Source organism: Cryptomeria japonica, chromosome 9 (genome assembly GCF_030272615.1).
Source record: "Cryptomeria japonica chromosome 9, Sugi_1.0, whole genome shotgun sequence".
Classification (NCBI taxonomy): domain Eukaryota; kingdom Viridiplantae; phylum Streptophyta; class Pinopsida; order Cupressales; family Cupressaceae; genus Cryptomeria; species Cryptomeria japonica.
Genome location: NC_081413.1, coordinates 47,391,781 through 47,414,117, shown reverse-complemented (window position 1 = coordinate 47,414,117; position 22,337 = coordinate 47,391,781). Strand labels below are relative to the sequence as shown.

At 38.5% G+C, this 22,337-nt stretch overlaps 1 protein-coding gene across 1 annotated transcript in view; it reads left to right on the top strand.

Moving 5' to 3' along the window:
• Positions 1-479: 479 nt before the first annotated feature.
• Positions 480-22,337, top strand: part of LOC131046956 (uncharacterized) — a 40,787-nt gene continuing 18,929 nt past the window's right edge. The window contains exons 1-3 of the mRNA XM_057980783.2: positions 480-769; positions 1,087-1,172; positions 21,283-21,447. Coding sequence (XP_057836766.2) covers positions 682-769; positions 1,087-1,172; positions 21,283-21,447 — 339 coding nt within the window. The 5' untranslated portion in view covers positions 480-681. The remainder of the gene's footprint in view (positions 770-1,086; positions 1,173-21,282; positions 21,448-22,337) is intronic.

Here is a 22,337-nt window from a genome sequence, read left to right as displayed (position 1 = left end):
AATGTTCCCACAACGTGCACAATTACTATGCAAAGCCAAAACAATAACTATAAACAACTAAGTCGCTTGTGGAGACAAAAAAATTCATCAAAATTTGATAAAACTACTTAGAATTTGTAGGTATGCCAAATTAGCTATAATAGCTACATACCCTTCCCCTAGGGGAGAGGACCTAATTCCAATTGTTGTGATAGTAGTAGTTAATTTAATGCCTATACTTGTTGATTTAATGTCTAATTTTTTTGACAACTTCGCACCAGTTGTTGTGAATTTAAAGTTGTTATTGTTATGATGACTACCCATAATTGAATGAAATGTACCTTTAATTGTACAATGAAACCAATCATGTGATGCCACATCAATTGCACAAGTATGAGGGCCTCTTTTGCATGACTATTAATCTCACTTGTTTTTTAGACCGTTATGAACACCTTGTCAAATAAGCTAAATTAGAATGCACCACTACTAGATCCGATCCTCTCCTCTCCTCTCGTCTATTAAAAATTCACAAGTCCTCTCTATTTGTCCATAGGGAGGCCCAGTTCCGGACCTACGTAACACCAATTTTAAAGTCCAAACCTTGGGTTTAAGCCCTAAGGGGAATGCAGCACTAACATCTTCCATTTCTCGCCTGCTCACACAAATGCTCTACTGTTATTGTTCTCCTCCTCATCAGCAGAGATGGCTTGGCGTCGAATTCTCCCTTTAATAGCTCGCCAAGTAGAGCAAAAATGCAACATTGCTCAATCCAAATACACCCATTCCACAGGTAACCCTAACTTTACTGCAACTTATGATTATAATTTAGACTTAGTGAGTCGTTATTGATTTTAAAATTGCAGGACACTTCCCACGTCAAGTCTACGCCATGTTCTTCGGTGGATATTTTTCAATGCAGACTTTGCTAAGCCATTTTTTAAATGTAGATAATTTTGGATACAGACTTTCTAAGATTTATTACTTCACAATGCTCACAGTAAGAATGAAATTTTGGTTGGTATTTCATTTGGTAAAAATAGGTATTGATCGACAACAAAAAAGTAAGACATTGAAGCAAGATCTGAACTTTGTTTTTTTGGATCTCAGGTCATTTTGCTTGGAATTTTACAAAAGAAGGCAGTGCCCTTGAAGGCATCCATAATCCGTTTTATTATTTTTATCGGCAAGAACAGGTTATCACGTAACTTGTACCGTTTTTTGCTCTTTGTATTTGTTTTTGTTTTAGAACTTTATATACGAGGCTTTAGTTTATGCCCTCTCCACATAAATATCAGTTAGAAAACTGTGGTAGAAAATTATTTTCTGAGATGAATTTCTGGATATCCGTATATAATATTTTTCTCAATGTATCGAGTGAGTATCTCACATATCCTCAAGGAAAGTATTTCTAACCTAATATGTTTGTTAGCTTAATGATGAGCTAGACAAGTGCTCTCCAAAGATTGTTCCAATATGATGAGCGGCAATTCTCACCAAATGTTGATTCCTAAATGCTGAGTGAGATAGCACATTGAAAAAGTCAATTACACAGGAATTCCACCTCAGGCCGTGAAAATGTTGGATACAAAATAAAATTTATGGATACTTTTGGCCCCTTAAGTAGAAAAAGATGATAGAAGATGTCCTAAAAGGCTAATTAAAATGGCGAGATACATTGAGACTCTTTTTTGTCCTAAAAGGCTAATTAAAATGGCGAGATACATTGAGACTCTTTTTACCCTATATAGTTTGTCTGCTGAAAATCCCAAAAACATTTATTATCTTTTTCAGTTTATCCATGTTTGAGTAAACATCAGATTATGTGTAAGAACCTCAACTAAGTGCACAAATGATAAACCTTGAAATACTCCAGGAATTTTTTTTGGACTTTTAAAATTTTCTTCCTTCAACATGATGCAAAGTTTACCTGTACGATACAAATTGCTAGGCACACTCGACTTGCAAATCTGATAACACTTTCGATGACCCTGATGACACTAAAAAACACCACAAGCTGCTGTATACAGCTGTCACACTCCTGTGAATTTTTTTTAAGCCCGCAGGAGGGAGGATACCTCACTGGAAGTGGTTTATCCTTACCCCCAAAATGCTACTTATATTCCATGCATTTTTTTCCATTCCTCAATAATGGGCAATCCCAATCAATTAGCTGACAATTTTGAGATAACATTTCAAAGACATTTATTATTTATACAAAGGTAGACAGCTGCAAATTTGAAAGAAGAATTACATCAGAGGCTAAAGGATAAGTTAGATAGATTATAAGCTTTAAATCCAAATTATATAATCCAAATTATAATTTTCAGAATAAATTTATATTTATAATTAACTATGCAATCATTATTGTGAGTTAGAGCTATTTATTTAAAGAAAATTAAGGAAAATTTGAAAAGGGACATTACAAATGGTATCAAAGTTGTGATCCTGTCAGCTTGTAGGATAAAGCTAACTTGTTGGATGCATTTTAGTCACAGAGACTTGAATGTCTACAAGGAAGATAGAGGGCATAGATTTTGTTTAAGAATTATTGATGAAAATATTGAAGGACAACGAATGGTTCAAACTTGAGGCCCCCAAAATCTTTGACCAATATCAAAGGTTGCCAAATGATTTGAAAGCTAGTGTTCCCTTTGATGAGTACTAGGAGGCACTTGGGAACATTATCTCGACTAAGGAGGCCTATATAATTACATAAGAAAAATAGTTGAGGAGGAGATCAAGAAACAAGACCTAAAGAATCAATTTTGATAGAAGAAACAGAGTCCGAATTAGAGTCAAAATCACAAGAATCTAGTAAGCCGAAGCAAGAAGGGCCAGAACTAGAGCTACAAGAAAATAAACAGACCAATGAACAAGAACAAGAGGAACCTAAAAAGCAAGATGAAGATAAAGAGTCTTTGGTGGGAGAGGATGTTTTATTGGTTTCTAATGATGGCATGTGTCACCAAAATATCAATGCATTTTTAGAAGAGCGTTAAGGATGAATATGCATTTGAAAAGGACAAGTTATGAGTCACAAAAATGAAGGTGTTGAGGATATCTCAGTGAACTCTTTTTTGGAAAATGAGGATGAGCATTTTGTTTGTCATGTGCCGCCTAGGGTTAATAACAATCGCAACTTAAATAATTAAAAAAACTAGGCGATTTAATAGGTGCAAGGCCGATCCAAATAAGTAATAAATTTTGGGCATAATTATTTAGGCAGTGCTGACCAAGAAAGAAGACAATAAAATAATTTAATTTCAATAAAGGAGGCCAACTTGGATTAATTCCTTTAAGGAGCTGACCTAGGGTTTTTATAAGTCAAATGCAACAATATAGAAGAAAGGGCGAGCACTATATAATAAAGGCCAACCACGATAAGGAGAGTTAAAAATAAATTTATATAATAAGGCCGACTTTTGGTGAAAGAGGTATATATAGAAGATAAGGAGGAGTTGAAAGGGATGGCAAGCAATGAGAATTAATTTAATTTAGAGCAGATCAACAAAAGCAGAAAAATAATTAAATCATAGCAGAATTCTGATTTAGTGACATCTGCTTGGAATTAGTAACTTTGTTGTGAAAATGGGGTAGGAGCATGGAGGATCAAGGAATAAACGGAAATAATCATATGATCTATAATAGTAAATAAGACGAATTAGAACAGACTTATTGTAGCAGACATAAAAATATATTATTGGACAGATTTGACAGGTAAAAATTGGATTATTAGCACTACTAATTTGAATTATCAGGCAGCGATTATTTTTGAGAAGACACCTCATTTTGGGAAGAGGTAGAGAAATGTCTATTCATTCTCTTTGAGGGCTATATAAGGAAGCAGCATCGAATTAGAAAGAGAAAGATCAGAAAACAACAACTCATCTACTCTCAGCATCCTAAAAGAAGTCTGCAATAACTTATATTCTGCAAGTATTTGGTATGCAATGTAGTAACAGATCTGGCACTTAATTTCATACATTTTATATGCAATGGACAATAGATTTACACTTAACTCACACTGTTCTTTAATTATTACTTTACCCACAAGCAATCACGTGGAGGTGGGGAAGGGAATACAAGGAGGAAGAACTGATTTCAGATCCCTTCTAAGTAGGCCACCCCACAGTGTATGACTGACGTGTATGCCATATGTGGCCCAAGGGGTATAAAATCTGCCGTTGGGCTTAGATAGGAGGAATTTCGGGCACCCTATTGTGATTTCCCCTCCAACCTCTACAGTGATTGAGTGATGGAGAAGTCATAATCATTGTATGCAGTAGCAAAGGGGTAAAGAAATAGCAAGAAGCCAATAGCGATGGTGGAACAATAACAGTAGTAGAGGGGTAAAGAAAACTTTTATGGCGACCGCAGAATGGAAATGTATTTTGGACTTGATAAAGAGTCGCCTCACTGGGGCAAGTTGGGCCTTAGTCATTGCCATCTGGGTGATATACTTGACGATTGAGCTGAGTAATGGAAAGGTTTACAATTGGGCGTCAGTACTTTCCGAAAGAATACGACAGTTTCTTAGCCTACAACATAAGGCCTTCTATATGGCCCAGCATGCCATCAATTGTTTCTAGATGCCGTCCGCACTCAAGTACTGGCAGACAAGTGGGGACACCTTCAGCCCCTTAGCCGTGTGGACTCGTCTTGGCCAGCAATATTCTACTAGACTCACCTCAACATGCTGATGGGTGGAGGTGAGCAGATTCAAGCTGCCAGGAAGAGCAGTAGTAGTAAGCGTCGGAGATTGAGAGTAGTAGTGAAGAGGAGGGAACCATTGAGGTGTCTTTTGCGAGTGAGTGTTGATAATGCCTCTCTGGCTACCATTGGAGTTTATGATGATGACGAGGTTGAGGAGACAGTGGCTCTAGAGATTGTTAGTGGCATAGTAGTTTTGCCAGCCGCAATGTTGGAGATAGTGTCGAAGGTACCCATTGTGACCATTTCACAACATCACCCCATCAAAATGTGGACCCCCTCTTATCTTCAAGTCCTAGTCTCTCTTAGTCTAGTGTCTCTCGTGTGAGTTTGAGTGAGTGGGTAAGGAAGGTTGTCAGCTCGATTGCTCAAGGTCTACAGTGGCAACATGAAGAAGAGGAGAGGTCAAATTGAGCAAAAGGAGAAAGAGGTTGATTGAGAAACCCAAACCCAATCAACAATGCAGGTGTCTCCATGAGACTTAAAGTGTATTCCAGTGAGAAGTGAGATAAGGGAGTAAAATTTGACTAAGTACCTAAAAATTTCCTTTGCTCCCTAGTTGGAGCGAATTTTACTTCCTTTGCTCTCTTCTAGGAGCGAAATCCCTCTTCAAACCTTTTAAAGTCACTAGAATCACCTCTAATCATCATGAGATGTCCCAATTTGGGCAAGAAATGCAATGAATGATCAATAATCTCGAATTGAGATAGTTGAAGATGCAACTTCCTTTGCTCCCTAATTGGAGCGAAATCTTCTTTCTTTGCCCTTACTTGGGAGTGATGACCACTTCTTGAGCAAATTTGATGGAGATAAATGAGTTTTGAAGCCTCTAGCATCATATTGATCATAAAGGAAGCTAAGAACATCACCATTTTGGCCAAGTAATGGAGGGAAGAAGGCAAATTGAGGTCACTTCCTTTGCTCCTCTCTAGGAGCGAAAAACACTGCCATTGCTTTCCCTTGAGAGGGAAATTCACTTCCTTTGCCCTTGGTTGAGAATGAATTTGCCTCTAGAGCCCTACATGAACATGGTTTGGTGCATTTAAGTTGAGAGAATGAATGTAAGTGAGGAAAAGTGAGTTAAACTTCAACTTGAGAGCTATTTCCTTTGCTCCTCAGTAGGAGTGAATTTCACTTTCTTTGCTCCTCTCTAGGAGCAAAATTCTCTCCAAGACCTTCCTTAAGGCTAATTTGAAATCACAAGGCCAAAGTTGATGCAAAAGCAAGGAATTACTTCCTTTGCCCTCTGTCAGGAGCAAAAATCCCTTCCATTGCTCCTTTTTGGGAGCGAATTTGTGTTCCTTTGCCCAAGGTTAGGAGTGAAACTGATCTCAAACTCTTTTTTAAGGTTGATTTGATGCACTTGAAGTGATGAAGAGCAAAATTTGATTAAGTGTGAGAGAATTTCCTTTGCTCCTTGACAGGAGCGAAATTTACTTCCTTTGCTCCTTCTCAGGAGCGAAATTTGCTTTGTTTGCTCTTGGTTGAGAGCGAAATTCCTCCTAAGGCCTTCCTTGAGGTCAATTTGACATATTTTCACACATGAATGGCTAAAAAACTTAAGGTTTGGGTTTAAGAATGAAAGTAGGAGGATGAAATTGAGCTAAGTGTCCTAAGTTCAATGACTTCCTTTGCTCTCTAATTGGAGCGAAAAAACACTTCCTTTGCTCCTTATTAGGAGCGAAATTGCCTTCCTTTGCCTGAGTCTATGAGCGAAATTGCTTGTAGAGCTTTCCTTTGAGTTAAATTGACTCCTCCACGTGCATAGATGGCAAATTTCTCAAACATGAAGTGATGAGGAGCGATTTTGAAGTTATTGCCCTCTCCTTGTAGCGAAATTTTGGCTAAGTATGGAATAATTTCTATTGCTCCCATTTGGGAGCGAAATATGCTTCCATTGCTCCTTAGATGGAGCGAAAAATACTTCCTTTGCTCCCTTTTAGGAGCGATTTTGCTCAATGACAATGGCTAAGTAGTTCAAACACATTTCGGCGCCAAAACCATAATTCAAAATTCTGAAGGGAAATGTTTTTGATAAGTGGTGAGTCGGCCTTATAAGCAATTAATATTCTTTTTAAAATTTCAAAACCAAGTCGGCTTAACCCTTAAGAGACATGTCTCTATCCTAAAAGCGCCTATATAAGAAGACTCCAAACAATCATTTAGTCACCAATTGAAAACAATTCCTTCTCCAACAGCGAATTTTACCAGATGAGCAGTGATTTCAATCAGCATTGGCAGTGAAATTTATCAAATTCAATTAGGAGAGCGGCAAAATTCATCAAGAAGACAGCAAATCTATTCAGCAAAGAAACATATTCAAGCATATCATCAGCGAATTTCCTCTCTAACAGCGAGTTTCAAAGAGTAAATCAGTGATTACAATCAGTGTCATTGGCGAATCTGTCTTAAGGTGCAGCGAATTTATCACAAAGAAGGGCGAATTTGTTCACTCACATTAAGCACCAGCAGGCTTGCTGAGTATTCTCAGTCATGTCTTTTGATCAAGAAGCATCTATATCAGGTTGGATCATCAGAAATCAGAGGTGAAGAATGGCAGTGCCTAAACCTAGTGGAGTTGGAACTCGTCAAGCACTCATCAAGGAAGATTCAAAGAGCAATGCATTGGAGACCAAGATCACATCTCATTGGAGCAATATAGGAGACACAAACCTTGGTAAATTTGATCTCAAGAAGTTCAGGAGCTCGTTGTACACAAGCAAACCTACTTCGACAGCAAGGAAGATGATAGACAGTGGAATAGTGAAAGCAGTTGGCTTCCCTCCCGTAGTTCAATGCTACGAGTTGATGGTTGAATGTGCTAGACATTATGATTCTCACACAAGGACAATAGTGAAAGATGGAAGAGTGCTTGCCTACCTTTCAGAAACCGCCATCAGTGAAGCCTTCCACTTAATCTACAAGAGAGTAGGAGCTAAATCAGTTTATGATGATGATCTTGAAGCATGTTTGGAGATTATCAACAAATATTGGCTATTGAAGAGTAGACCCGACAAAAGCAAGATGCCTAGTAGGCCACATAGAGTTGATTTCAAGGAAGAATTTGGGGATTTCATCACTCTATTCAATCGACTTGTAGGTGCACCACAAGCATTCTAGTTCGAGAACTGGATGTTCTTCTTCATAGAGACAGTCACCAATGGTAAAGATACAATCAATTGGGCAAGACTCATCAGCAATTACTTGGATGTTCAACTGAGAAGACTCATCCGCACTAGGACATTCAACATGAGTTCCTATGTCATCTACTCTCGTTCGAGGAATTATGAATATGTTGGGCTGATGTATAGGGGTGTAGTTGGAAGAGGACCTGGAGAGGTAAGAGCTTGTGAAGCATATCCACAGCTACACCATCCGACAAAGCATCACTATAGGAGGGTCAATGATGCCTTCACTATGCATATCACAAGGACCCTTCAAGATGGAACCCATCAAAGGCTATCTCCAGGGGCGCAAGCGTTGATTCAACAATATGGTGCATGGTTCATTTAATTTCCGAAGTTCACATACATCAGGATTCAAGGGTGTCCTTCTCCTCCATACATTTTGCTGTGCTATCCTATAGACATAACAGTGCTACTTGAGGTGGTGAGACAATTAGTAGCATATGTTAAGGCATATCGACACAAACATGGATCTAGTATTTCTTTTCCCATTTCACTTGGTTATTCAATTGAAGTTTGTCCTTCCCTACAAGCAACTGAGAGCGCCGAAGAGGAGATATCTCTCTACTCACTCACACCATTCACTCCTAGAGATAACTTCAATCCCTATGACAATGTAAGGGGAATAGAAGGAAACAACTATAAGCACAAATGGCAGTTAGAAGACTATTTGATGAATGTTCAAGATGGCTTAGAAGTGAAGAAAAAGATGCATTCTAGGCTAGCTCTTGACTTCATCCGGAAGTGCAAGATATTTAGTGTTGCCGATCAAGCACAAGATAGCGGCAAATATCTCCAACCCGCCTATGGGAAGGAAAACAAGGAGATTAAGATCAATTGGGTTGAAATAGAAGTTGTAGATTTGAAGGAGTTGATGAAACAAGTCTTGGACTACTTGCAGATGGATAGACATCCAGCACCAGAAGTTGAAAGAGCAAAATATGACTATGACATTCAACTAGAGGCAAGAGTAGATGATGAAGAAGATGCAAGTGCAAGTTGAAGTGCTTCTCAATCAACTCATTCCAAATGTTCAAATAGAAAAGATGATCATAGAGAGAAAGAAGCACCAAGAAAGAAACATAAGTCGAATTCCAGTCATCCTTCCAACACTTCCTCCGGGTGTGAAGAAGAGATGAATCAAAATGAAAGACATGAAGAGAAAAGGAATGATAAGGAATTGAGTCATGGAGTGGATGACTCAATGGAGTCTACAGTTCAGAATGACAAAGGCAAAGAAAAGTTATTACAAGATCAAGAAGATCTCGCTCCTCACATTCAAGTGAATGATGAAGATGGAGGAAAGGATGATGAGGAAACTTCCCCTCCTAGAGATGAGTTGCTGAACAAAAAGACACAAGTGGGAGAAGGAAGATCATCTATCCCTACATGGCTTAAGGAGCGACTTGCTAGAGACGTGATGGCAGTTGATGAAGAACCAATATGTGACTTGGATAGCCTCCTAAGTCACACTCAAGAAATCACCAAGAAGAAGAAAGCCACGAAGATGTCTAAGGTGATAAGAGATGATTTAGGTTCTCGGAAGATACAAATAGCTACTCCGATGGTTGACAAATATGAAGATGAAATCATTGCGGAAGAATATGATATGGAGACTATTGACTTAGGTCCAATTAATCCGGAGCAAGCCATAGGTGATGTGAATGATTCAGTGAATGATATGATTATAATGGAAGTGGAGAAGAATAAGAAGTTAGAAAAAGAGATAAGTGCATGGAGAAACTACTTCCAATAGTTCAAGGAACTGTTGAGGCAGCATGATCTAGCAGTTACACCACCGCCTTTGCTTCCTGCCGAACCAGTGGATCATATGGAAAAGATAAGAAATTCCGCACAATTGATGGATACATGGATAGAAAAATCTTTCACAAAGGTTAGTAAGTTTATAAGAGATGTGATGAAGACACTTGATACAGTTATAAAAGTTCTTGGGAGAACTCATGCTCTCATAGAAGCTTTTGGGGCATTTGCTCATACTAGAGATATTACTATTCCAGTATTGCAAGTAATAAGGAAGACATGTAGGGAAGTCTTAGTGAGAGAGACAATAAGGGGGGAAGGATCAACACCTAGTTTTCTACATTGGAGTAGCCTACTTTGCATGAAGAAGGTTGTTTTTGAAGACATTAGCAACAAATGCAGTCAAGTTCAAGATGCCATGCACTTCATTCATGATAAGATAGTGGAAGTAGTGCAAATCATCTTGGAGAGGAAGATTGATCCTGGAATGATTATAGACATCAAGGAGCTAGAAGAAAGAATAAAAGTTATTTTCCATGGGACTGATGGAATGATCACCGAAAAGCAATTGGAGGATATGCATGCACTCACGGTACTTGCTAGCAAGACAAGAGATCTTGAGCCTGAATGGGAAACTGCCATCGTCTCAGCCTTTGAGTAAGTCATTCACTTGGAAGAACAATTGAAGAATCTACCTGAAGTTCCAATAATTGAGATAGAAGGCATGGCGACTAGATTCATTGAATATGCTAGAAAGGAGAAGGAGAAAGGGAACAAAGTTCTAGATGATAGTTTGTTATGATCCTATGTGGCAACTCATTTTCTTATTGGAAGATGCATCCTCGTTTTTTGTGCCAGCTCGTGTCATTTTCTCATTGGTTGATATCATGATAATGTTTATCTCGATAGGGTTTTATTTGTATCGAACCCTACTTAGGGTTTAGGTGGCAAAATCTTTGCCCTTGATCTCCATTTGATCTCGACCCTTCATTATATTTGGGAGTGCTATATAAACCCCCACTCATTTCATTTGTACATAATAATAGATATTAGCTATAAGAGATAGATAATTAGATGTAATAGAGATAAGAGAAGGACTTGAAGAATTGTTGCTACTTTGCTATTGGGTTAATAAAACATTGAAGTTATGGTGTTTCTATTCAATCCTTGAAGCTTCTTGCATGGTTTTTCATCCTCTCAAGTCAATCTTTGATATTAATTTGAGTGTTTAGATTGAATGATGGAATGTTGCATATGATTTATTGTGAAACTCATAATCCATACCACTAGCCTCTTGCTGATTGTAAGTGTGTCGTGCGTGGTCAACTGGAAATATTGAAAGTGCTTAAGTTCAATTGTTGCTTAATCATGGATATGCATTCAATTGATGGTGTCTATGCGTAGTAGCGATTTGAAAATCTTTGAATTTCCTTAGAAGATTGCACTAGTTTTGGTGGAGTTGTTCTTGCATGGCAATACTAAGACTAGTAGAGTTTCACTTGAATCGTCTTTCATCCATCATTTTTTAGGAATAGCTTAGCATCTCTCAACTCTCATCTTTTGCAATTTTTGATAAATGTCTAGTAGTCATAGGAAAGAGCTTCATTGAATATCATTCGAAGAAACCATTACTTGAAGATTGAGCATTCATATTCTAAGAAGTTGCGTAAGGCCCCTTGGAGGAACAACAATCACAACGACCAACTGTGCTTATCCACACATCGTGACCCGACATTTATGAACCTTGGAGTTGTCTCAAGTGATCCTTAAGCCAATCTTCAACATTTGAGAGACTTTGTTCAAGAGAGGATAAGATACTTTTGGGTATTTTATTCTGTGTTAGACTGTGCATAAAAAATGCATCAACAGTACCAACGACCCCATTGTTAGTTTTGCCACTAGCAGTGCCATTGTCAGTTTCATCAACAATGGCGGATGCCATAGAGACTTCATTGGCAGTTCCGCCAGTACCAGCACTAGTGTCTATCTTGACAGGGGAAGTATCATTGTTAGTTCCAGGAGTATTGGAGGTGTCACTTCCGCTAGCAACACCATTGTTAGTTATGCCAATGGAGGTACCATTGTTGGTCTTGCCAGTACTAGTGGCCCCATCGATCAAGCCTCCGTCAGCCAATGTACCAGTTGCTTTTGTGCTAGTTGAGGGCACTCATAGGCATGAGGAGGCAATTGACACTTGGTTGTAGCTCCTTGGGCTTTCTGCAAAGGTCCCACAAGTTGAGTCACTTGGGTTGCTCTCGAAGGCTGTTGTAGTAGAGGTGAGGACACCTATAGTAGGAGTGTCATTGGCGATTCCACTAGATGTCTCGTTAGTTGAGTCGAAGGTTAGTGTAGCAGCGGGGAGGGCCACTTAGAGGGACTAGGCCAGTCACTGCTAGACCCACCCTTGGGATCACTTCGAGATTTGACACTTGAGCCTACCACAACTTCAGTTTTGCCAGTTGGAGTGGAGGGATTATCATCTAGCTAGGGGGAGGAGATTGTGCTATGCCTGAGTTAGTCTAACACCCATGACCCAGATGGTATGTTTAACAATGCTTTCGCTAGCTAGAGAGCATGGCCACTTTTCTTGGTAGAGTGGGGGACATTACCAGGGATCTTGATATTGGGCGTGACCCTCTGGTGGCACAAGTTGCGGAGCGCCTTTTGGCTTTCATACAGGGTGATTGTGATGGCGAATTCTTCAATTGTTTCACAACAAGAGGGTGGCCCAAGATGTAAACAAAAGCGATGTGAGATGCGTGGATTCTCGAACAATTAATAGTAGGAGGCCGCCATGGCCGTGTGCTTAGAGCACTCTATGGCATGGAACTTGGCTTCAGGGACTTATTCCTCAAACAACGTCACTGCACAATGGGAGCAAGCCCTCTGCCAAGTTGAACACGCTCGTAAAGTCCTATGAACAAGCACAATAAGCCAGAGACCAATTGGCCCAAGAGCACTCTCGGGTTATTTCTCTTGAGAAGACTAGTAGAATGCGAACAGGAGTTGGCCGCAAAGGATTGGCAGATGAGGGAAAAGACGACGCAGTTGGCAGACATGGATGAGAGGATCACTCTGTTGATGACACAGTGAGGGGAGAAAGACAATGAGCTAGAGAAGATGAAGAAGAAATTGATGGAAAGTAGTGTATGGTAAAGGCGTCTTGCGAGCAGGAGTTGGTGGCCAACTAGTGCCTCCACTGCTTGTAGCAACACTCTCAGCCCTCCACCCTGACATCTTCTCTGCTTCTAGGGATGTCTTCTCATCCCTCCCAATAGTAGTTTGCTTAAGTTTTGATGTGTTCCAGCCCCATTTTGTTATCGTCGTTTGGATAATGGAGAAGAAGATTTGAGAGGATGAAATCACATGAGAAGAAGCTGGCATTATTAACTAATACTGTGTTCAAGAAGGATATCAACATTATTGATATGAGTTTACTGCTGTGTTTTTTAATCTTCTCACACCATTGATGGTGTTGGTATTCTTCCCTTTTGTCATTTTCTAGCATTGCTATTGTCTTCATTCTTTGCTGTCACCTATGCATATCTCCTCCCTTGAAAAAAATATTATTGGCTGCTGTTAGTAGTGCTGTATGATTGATGATGTGCAAGGATAATGGGTTGTTTTGTTATCTGATTCTACCTTATCCATTTGTTATTGGATCACAAGTGTTTTGACAAGTTAGTAAGGTGAGAATCTGGAGGAATCAATAACAGCACAATAATATAGCTGGCAATGCAAGGATTGAGTGGACTATATAAAGAATCTAGGTGATGCCCAACAGTTGTGGTGGATTCCCAATGGTGCTTTGCGTTTTGTGGTTGTTTTAATCTGTATTGTGGTATAATTTCACATCCAGTGAGTTAAAAACAAAAACAAAGAAGAACTGAAATATTGTTTTGCTGATTGTTGGTTGTATAGCATGTGAAGCCAGCAGCTTTTCTAAGGGTTGCAACTGCTTGAGGTTGTTGTTAACAATGTGGTCTTCACATAAGGATGCACAAACTGCTGGTACTCAGTGGTTATTCTTGTTGCATTGATGATTTCTGGTTTGTGTACAGCATGGTTTATTTGAGAGTTTGGTTCACATTGTCCAGCCTGGAAAAATCTTTCAATAATGTAACTGTATTATCTGAATTTTGAGTGGAGCCTGGAAGTTTGGTGCTAAGTTTGCAGCAATTAACACAACTTTCAATGGGCAAAGATAAAATTTTAAGCTGGTGCAAGTGATCGGTAAGAGTTCCTAATATTTTATTCACTCTTACACTCATTGGAGGTGTCATGATATACTAGGCATTTGCTTGAATGAAAAGGTCTCTATGGTTTTAGATGAGGTTTTTATTATTATTATTTTTATTTCTCAAAGCCATGCATGTCTGAATGTGAGAGGAACTTGAGCTTTGGTGGCTGTATTTGGGGAGTTGTTACATATTTGAAGTGAAATGTAACAGGTCAAAGGATCAAAACCTTTTCAGATTATTTTTTCAAAAGAAAATGGCTCTGGATTTTTTGGACAGACAAAAGAGTGTATGATGTGATTTTAGGGGATATTTTATTAAAAGTTGAAATTGTATGCATTGGATTGAGAAGTTTAATGAATGCATTGGAGTGAGAAGTTTAATGTGTTTTGTAGTTGGAGAAATAAGGGTGGAGGAGGCATCTTTTATATCGAAGGAGCTAAATTAAGATAAAAAGCAATACAATGAAATTTGACATATATTTGGAGGTACACTTGATAGGCATTTTCAAGTTAGTCATATTTTGTAAGAAACATTGTAAGGGTCTGTTGTTGGTGGAAATCGACACTTGATGTCCATAGGTATGGCTTATATCTTGCTCTACATGAGGCTCTCAAATAAAAGGACCTTTAAATATGATCATCTTGTATCATATGGTTGGTTTGAATACTTTTTATTCGATGCACAGAGTCACACACACACCATGAAAAAAAAATCTCTAGGTTGGTTATGAGACATGTTGAAGATAATGGAGAAGGTAAAAAACAAGAAGAAACGTCGGGATCAAGGACTAAGAAGATCATAAAGGTGAGGCTGGAGGACAGAGGAGGTTGGAGGATTTACACATCTCAAGCTAACTTTTTGCTTTGAGATGGTATTTTTTTTGAAAAGCACCACCACATTTGTCTCCCTTCATGGATTGGGGGAGGGGCTGAGGTGTGGGCACATGGCAGTATTTGTTGATAGTGTAACCTTTAAAATAGGGTGGGGTTAGTGTATCGACACTTTAATTCTGTGAATAATGTAACCTTTGAAATAGGTGGGGGAGTTGTACCTATATTGGTTTTGTTCTTGTTGTACACAAAAGGGATTTGGTTCCCATAACACTAGAGGAGGGATATTGACACTTTTGAAGGAAAGTGGACTCTCAAAGGAGATCCGTTCTCTAATTGTGTAGGCATTGGAGGGGGGATTATGACATGCTTGGAGGAGGGTGTACTCTTGGAGCTTAGTTGTTCTTTTATTGTGCATGGAGGTCGGGATATGTTCTCACATGTGGTATAGAGGATTTGTAGATTTTACAATCAATACATTTGCTGATGCAATCAGTTTAGTGTGTCTTGGGTGAGTGAGGAGATTTGGTGGAGGCGTTTCATCAAATTTTCAAATGGCTTGTTGTCTTTAGTCCATGTAGTGTTAAGCTTTTTGTTCAGACTGATGCAATAAAGGGGGGAATGTTGGAAATATTACATCTATAGTATATGTGTTAGGTAAGTAATTAATAAATTAACATTTTAGTATGCTAATAATAAAAGTTAGCAAATAAATTAATGTTAGTTGTTAAGTGGGAGTTACCTTCCCTTATCGAGGTTGCATAGGTAGTTTTCACGTGGTTAAAGGGATGAGGCTTTTATAAAGCCAATGCACTATAAAGAATTATTATCTTGAATCAATCATATAATATTACCTATTATTCCATGTTTTTCTTTTGTGTAATAATCATATAATTTGTATATGCAATCTGCTCACCATTTCAACATGCTCAATCCTCTTGGCCTTTTGCACTCCTTGATGAGCATTATCAAATCTTGTATCGACCCCTTCATAGTGATTGATGATGACGCCAGTGACTTCACTATTTTGGGCCTAGATAGTGATACTTGATTAGACTTTCCCATCTCTCTAGTATTTCTCAGCTTTTGATCTTTGGGTTTTGTGTTACCCTTTGTTGATGTGTTTTTTAGGCACATGCGAACACAAAATAAAATACCATAAGTATCTTATCCTCTCTTGAACAAAATCTCTCGGATGCTGAAGATTAGCTTAAGGATCACTCGAGAAGACTCCAAGGTTCATGAATGTAGGGTCACTACGTGTGGATAAGCTCATTGGTTTGATGTGATTATGTTGGAATCACAAGGGGACTTACATTTGAATGCCTGAATGCTTGATTTGCTGGAACTTGATCATCTAATATTTCAATCGGACGATGCTCTTTGTCCTAGACTAACTTGAATTGAAAAAATGGCAAAAGACGAAGGGTTGAGAGAATCTATTCTAATCCTAAGAATGTAGGAAGATGAGTGAATGATTAGGTGGAATCCTACTGAACAAGGTCTCACCATCAAAATGAACAATTTGACACAAGCTCAGTGCAATCTTCTAAGGACGTTTCTAAGATTTTCGAATCAATACCATCAAACATTGATCACCATTCAAGTTAATGCATAAGCAATGAGTGTAGAACGATTCAAAGTTAAGCTCATAACATTCCAATTGACCACACAAAGCGCTCTTACAAGCAACAAGAGGCTAGTGGTATGGATTAGGCAGGTTCCACATGAATACATTCAACAAATCCCTTCATTCAATCTAATTAACATGAAAGCAAATCGAGAAGCAAAGACCATGCGAGTTGTTGAAGCAACAAATCAAATTCCCCATAACTTCAATGAAATCAATTTTTCTCTACAACAAGGTTTGGCAACAATCTTTGCCCTCTCATAATCTAATTTCTATTCTAATTGCTATTCTATTCTCTCCTATTACTAACTATTAGCTATTCTCCCACTATTAACTATTATCCTTTACAAATGAGAGTGACTGAGCTTTTATAGAGAGCTCAATACAATTCAATGGCTTAGACCCATTTGAAATCAATGGTCAAGATTTTACAATGAAAACCCTAACTAGGGTTTGTTACAACAAACTCAGTACGGCCAATGAAATAATTACATTCAGAAAGTGTGGACCAATAGATATCAGGGGTAGGTGCCTTGAAGTTTGTGCCATCACTATTGAGTCAGGTACATTGCATCTAGACATGCTGATGTGGAACCCCTCGAATTGGTGAGTGGTGACTGGGATGCCACCTCAACTCACACTTTGTAGGTTTGACAGATCATCATGATGGAATATCTCTTGATACTCAACATTATTCAGCTTCAGTGATGATGATGATGATCTTCTAACTTTGATTAACTCTTCTGAAACTATCTTCTCGAATGCCTTGATCATGGAAGTGCAAGGTATAGATCTTAGTTTTGAAGTATTGATGATGCCTTGGAACGACCTCTTGATGTCACTATTGCCTTTCTCCTTCGGACTCCTTCGGAGTTTCAAACTCCTTCTCTTGTGACTCCCTTCATGTTGTTGATATTGTAGATCATGTCTTTGTGTAAGTGAATGTCTCTTGTGTGATCTCCTTATTTCTTTCTTCATTTCCTGCAAAACAAATAGGCGAGTATCAAATATACTTGATATATAAATTTAATTAAAGCATATAAAGAGAATTCGCCCTCGTAAAGGGACACTTGAAGTTGCTTTTTTGCTCACGAAGAGGAGCTCTGGAAGTGTATCCCATCCTTGATGTTCATTAAGTTTTCCTCGCCTTAATCTTCTTCATTTTCTTGAATTTCGCTCATATCTTTCAAATTGTGAAGTTTACTCATGTAGGTCAAATCATGAAGTTTACTCTTACATGTTGAGCTTGTGAAGTTTATGAAGTTGAGATTTGCTTATTTGGGCTTGAGCATGAAGATCACTCTAAGTGGCGTGCACTTGAAGCTTGTTTCAATCACCTCCCTTGCTTGTCTTTCTCAATTCATGAAGTTTACTTATATGAAATTCGCTCCAAACCTTGAACTTATGAAGTTTGCTCCAAACCTTGAACTCATGAAGTTATAAAATCGCTCCAGAGTGGCAACTCATGAAGTTGCAAAACAATCGCTCCAAAACAGCAACTCATGAAGTTGTAAATTTCGATCTAAGGGGTATGCATGCACATGAAGTCTTATTTCCATTGCCTTGCTTGCTAGGCTTGCTGGTCTTTTCCGAACATGAAATCTGCTCCAAACTCTTCAAACCTGAAGTTCGCTCCATCACTCCAACTCATGAAGTTGCTTCATGTGTGAATTTTGCTCCAAACTCTTCAAACCTGAAGTTCTCTTCAATACATGAAGTCATGAAGTTGTTTCAAGCATGAAATCCTCTCCAAAAGTCTCCAACCTGAAGTTCGCTTGTGATTATCAACTCATGAAGTTCAGTCTTGCATGAAATTCGCTCCTCCTTGATTCATGAAGTTCGCTCCCAATCTTGAGGTCATGAAGTATCTTCATGTGTGAATTTCGCTCCCAATCTTGAGGTCATGAAGTATCTTCATGTGTGAATTTCGCTCCAAACTTCTTGAACCTGAAGTTCGCTCCTAATCACTCATACCTGAAGTTCGCTCCAAAACAGCGAACTCATGAAGTTGTGAACTTCGCTCCTAACCATCAACTCATGAAGTTCAAGCTCGCTCCAAGGTAGCAATTCATGAAGTATACTTGCAATTTGCAACTCATGAAGTTCATGTTGTCTAATTTGCTTCGTCCCTTTATTCCTAACTTTACTCATGAAGACTTGAAGATGTAAATCGGCCCAATCATGAATTTCGCTCCTAAAGGCAAAGTCATGAAGTTGTGAACTTCGCTCCTAACCATCAACTCCCGAAGTAGGGATTTCGCTCCAATATGTCTTAGCATGAAGTAGAAATTTCACTTGAAGCTTGCAACTCATGAAGTAGGGAATTTCGCTCCTAAAGGTGAACTCATGAAGTTTGCTTCAAACTACAAAGTCATGAAGTCCGCTCCAAGACTCTAACTCATAAAGTTCGCTTCAAAAGCCTCAAACCTGAAGTTCATATTTCACTCCAAAAGCTCAAGTCATGAAGTATACATTTTGCTTCAAAACACTAACTCATGAAGTTTGCTTCAAAAGTCTCAAACCTGAAGTTCGCTTGGAATTGCTAAGTCATGAAGTTTATCTTCAAGTTGAATCCATTCAAGGTGAAATGTTATTCATAATCCTTCTCTCCTCTACTCCAACTTCGCTCATGTGGACTTGCTCATATGTGTTCATTGATGAAATTCGCTCTAAAAGCTTAAGTCCTGAAGTTTGCTCCAAAGTTGCAACTCATGAAGTTCGCCTCATGACATGAAGTTCATCTCTATGTGAAACTCGCTCCATTTCCTTGATTCATGAAGTTGATATGAGGTTTGCTCCAAAATTCTAGCCCATGAAGCCGATTCTTGATTTCTCCAACATGCAGTGAGTGCTCACAGATTTCTCAATTCTTCCATCTTCATCATGAAGAAGTTCGCTCCAAATCCTTCAAGCATGAGGTTCGCTCTGATTTGTTAGTTCATGAAGCTTGCTTCAAAACATGAAGTCATGAAGTTGACTTGCTCATTGAGGTTGTGAAGTCCACTTCGGATTGTTCCCTTGAAGGTAAATGTTATCACTTCACCTCTTCAAATCCACTTATGAAGACTTGAGTAGGAAGTTCGCCGCAAATCTCTCCAACATGAAGCTCGCTCCAAAGTTGCAACTGCTGAAGTTTGACATGAATTTTAGTTACTTACATAAGGAGTGTTCGTGAAGTGAAATTTGCTCCCCAAGAGTAGCATTTGAAGAGATCCGTAAATAACAAATCTTCCTCACTCATGATTGAACTCATATCTAGACTTTGTAAACCTACCCACTTCACACTTATGCAAAACTATCCACCTGACTCCTAGCCATTTAAGCGTTTATACCTCTCTAATGCAAAGGATAATAGCAAAAGACTTGACACTACCTAGAAAGCAGAAAAAAAAAGTGTGGGTCCCCATTTGCAATGGGGTGATGTGTGAATACCTCACAACACCCTTCATGGCTACTTGTACTAGTTTCTTGACCACTTATGCTGGTGGTGCCCTGCTGTTCTGTATTTCTTTGTTTTTTGGTCTTCCTTGTTGTGGGGCCTCTCTAGGTTTCTCTTCCTAGAACTACCTGTTGTTAACTGCTGTACTCTGGAGGACCATTTCTACTTTTGGTTATCTGTGGACATTAATATAATTTCATCTTATTTCTTTCTTTTGCTTCAATAAATGTGGATTGTGGTAGTTTTAAATCTCTATTGATTCTAATTTTTGGAGCAATTTCTCATCTAGGGAAACTTTCTGGTTTCATGGAGGGGCTCTGCCTGAATTTTAGTAGCCAGTGCTGCCGAGAGATTTCAGGGGTATTTGGCAGCAAAGGTTTACAGGCAATTATTGAAATTTGTAGACACAAAATAAGAAGCTTTTGCAGACATTTTGTTATTCTCATTGGTCAATTAAGGGACTAATTGCTCCTCAGTCTCTGGGACATAATTGGGAACTGACCCTCAGGTTGCATTATGTGCATTTTTTTTGAGCATTTCAATGATGCATTGACATAACAGGAGTAAGCCCAGTGGTTCCCAGGGGGAATTGAAACTGGGGCATCGTTGTGTTAATTCTCACCTTTACTATCTAGTCATGCTCACTGAACAGCTTTTGCAAACAATTAGGTTAGAGAAATATCCTATTATAAAAAATCACATAAGATCACCATGAAAAATGTCAAGCAAGCAAAAGAAACTTGTAATCCACCTTGCACCAACCCTTCAGCCAAACAATTTGTGCACCAACTTTTTCTACTTTAAGTTCTATGTTTTCCACAGCTCCACCACAATTTCCATTGGCGCACCAACTTTTCTACTCAAAGTTCTAGTTTTTTAATTTTTCACAGCTGGATTACAATTTCCATGGTCCTGTCTTTGTAATGAAAGTAGGAGCAGTAGCATCCTCCATGACACTTCTAATTGCACTTACTCTTTTACCCTCTGAATATGGGATACCTTTCCAGTTGGCTGAAAAGCATTTCCAGGTCTTCAAAATGTTTTCTTATCCTAGAAACTTCTAACAAATTCTATTTGTTTTCAATGAATTTCCAGAAGTTCCTTTGAAATAGAGTTCAGTGTTCCATTACATATAGCAGGTCTTCATTGTCATCAACAGAAGCATCCTAAACTTTTCAATACTGTTCCTAAGAGTTTCCTTAAGTTTCTGCTGTTTTGTTGCTATTTTTTCCTATGCCTCATTTCCTTGAGAAGTTTATCACAATATTTCTGCCATTTTCTGTACTAACTGGCCCTTGCTTCCATTGCGCATGTTACCAAAGTTTTCAAGCACTTGTTTCTCATTCCTGGTGGAATGTAGTTTTTATCATATTTGCAGTCAAGCTATTTTAAGAGTTATGTGTAGCTATTTGTCCATTCCATGTTAGAAAAGAAAGTGTTGAAAGTACTTTCTGTAAGTGCAATGAGTATATTGATTTTATAAACTTGAATTCAATTTTTCATGCAGGGAATTTCAACATCAAGACAATTTCTAGCAGCAACAGTGTCAGATGTGCAACCTGTTCCTTCTCCGTTGTCACAAATTCCAGCCCTTACAAGTGGAAATGCTGAAGCACAGAGTGAAGCTGCACACAAGAGAAAAGTTCAAGCAGTTCTAAAGGATATCAAACAGGTATTTGCTTTGTATTTGTTAAAGAAAATATACATAGTTTCTTGCAAGTTCATGTTATTTGGGCTCCCTTGCTGACAGTGCTTATTAACAAATTTAATTATTGATTTATGCTTCTGGATTCAGCTGTGTAGGAGTTTTTTGCATCAACGTTTTGAATCACGCTCCGCAATTCATCATCAGGATGAGAGCTGTAGGAGAACAATGGAGCGTGATTCAAAATGTTGATGCAAAAAACTCCTACACAGCTGAATCCAGAAGCATACATCAATTTAGTATGTTTGTGGAAATCTCATCTCTCTAAATTTAATTATGTCATGGTACTGGCATAGTTTTTTTTTTGATTTTTTTTGAATATCAGCTATTTTAAGAATACAGTACATTTATATAACAATAATAACAGATTTAACAATTAACATTGGTGCTATATTATTATTTTCCGATCAAGATCTGACACACCCTAGTCCAAAGGATTCTATGAGCATTGTGTTGTACATGGATATGTATACATAGATACATGGGGACATTGACATTCTAGTGGGAAATACAAATGATTTCCAAATATAATGCCAAAAAAGATGACGAGCTGGTAAATAAAAACCAGTATGATCCTCTGGTCATTACTTGCTCTACCAACAGATTGGTTGCCTCCTTCAGTCCTTTGTTCTTTACTGCATGCTATGGCAACACTTCTCATACCACACTTTGCTACACCTCACTGGCCTCTAGACAAAACAGGAGGAAGAGGGGAAAAAACTTACAATATGCTCAGGTACCAATTAAGAATAATCAGTAAATAGGATAAACCACAAAAAAAGACACAATTGCAAAGTCAATGTCATTTTCTTGTCTTTGGGTTTGAATATACAAGTGTAGAAATGGACATGTGCCTA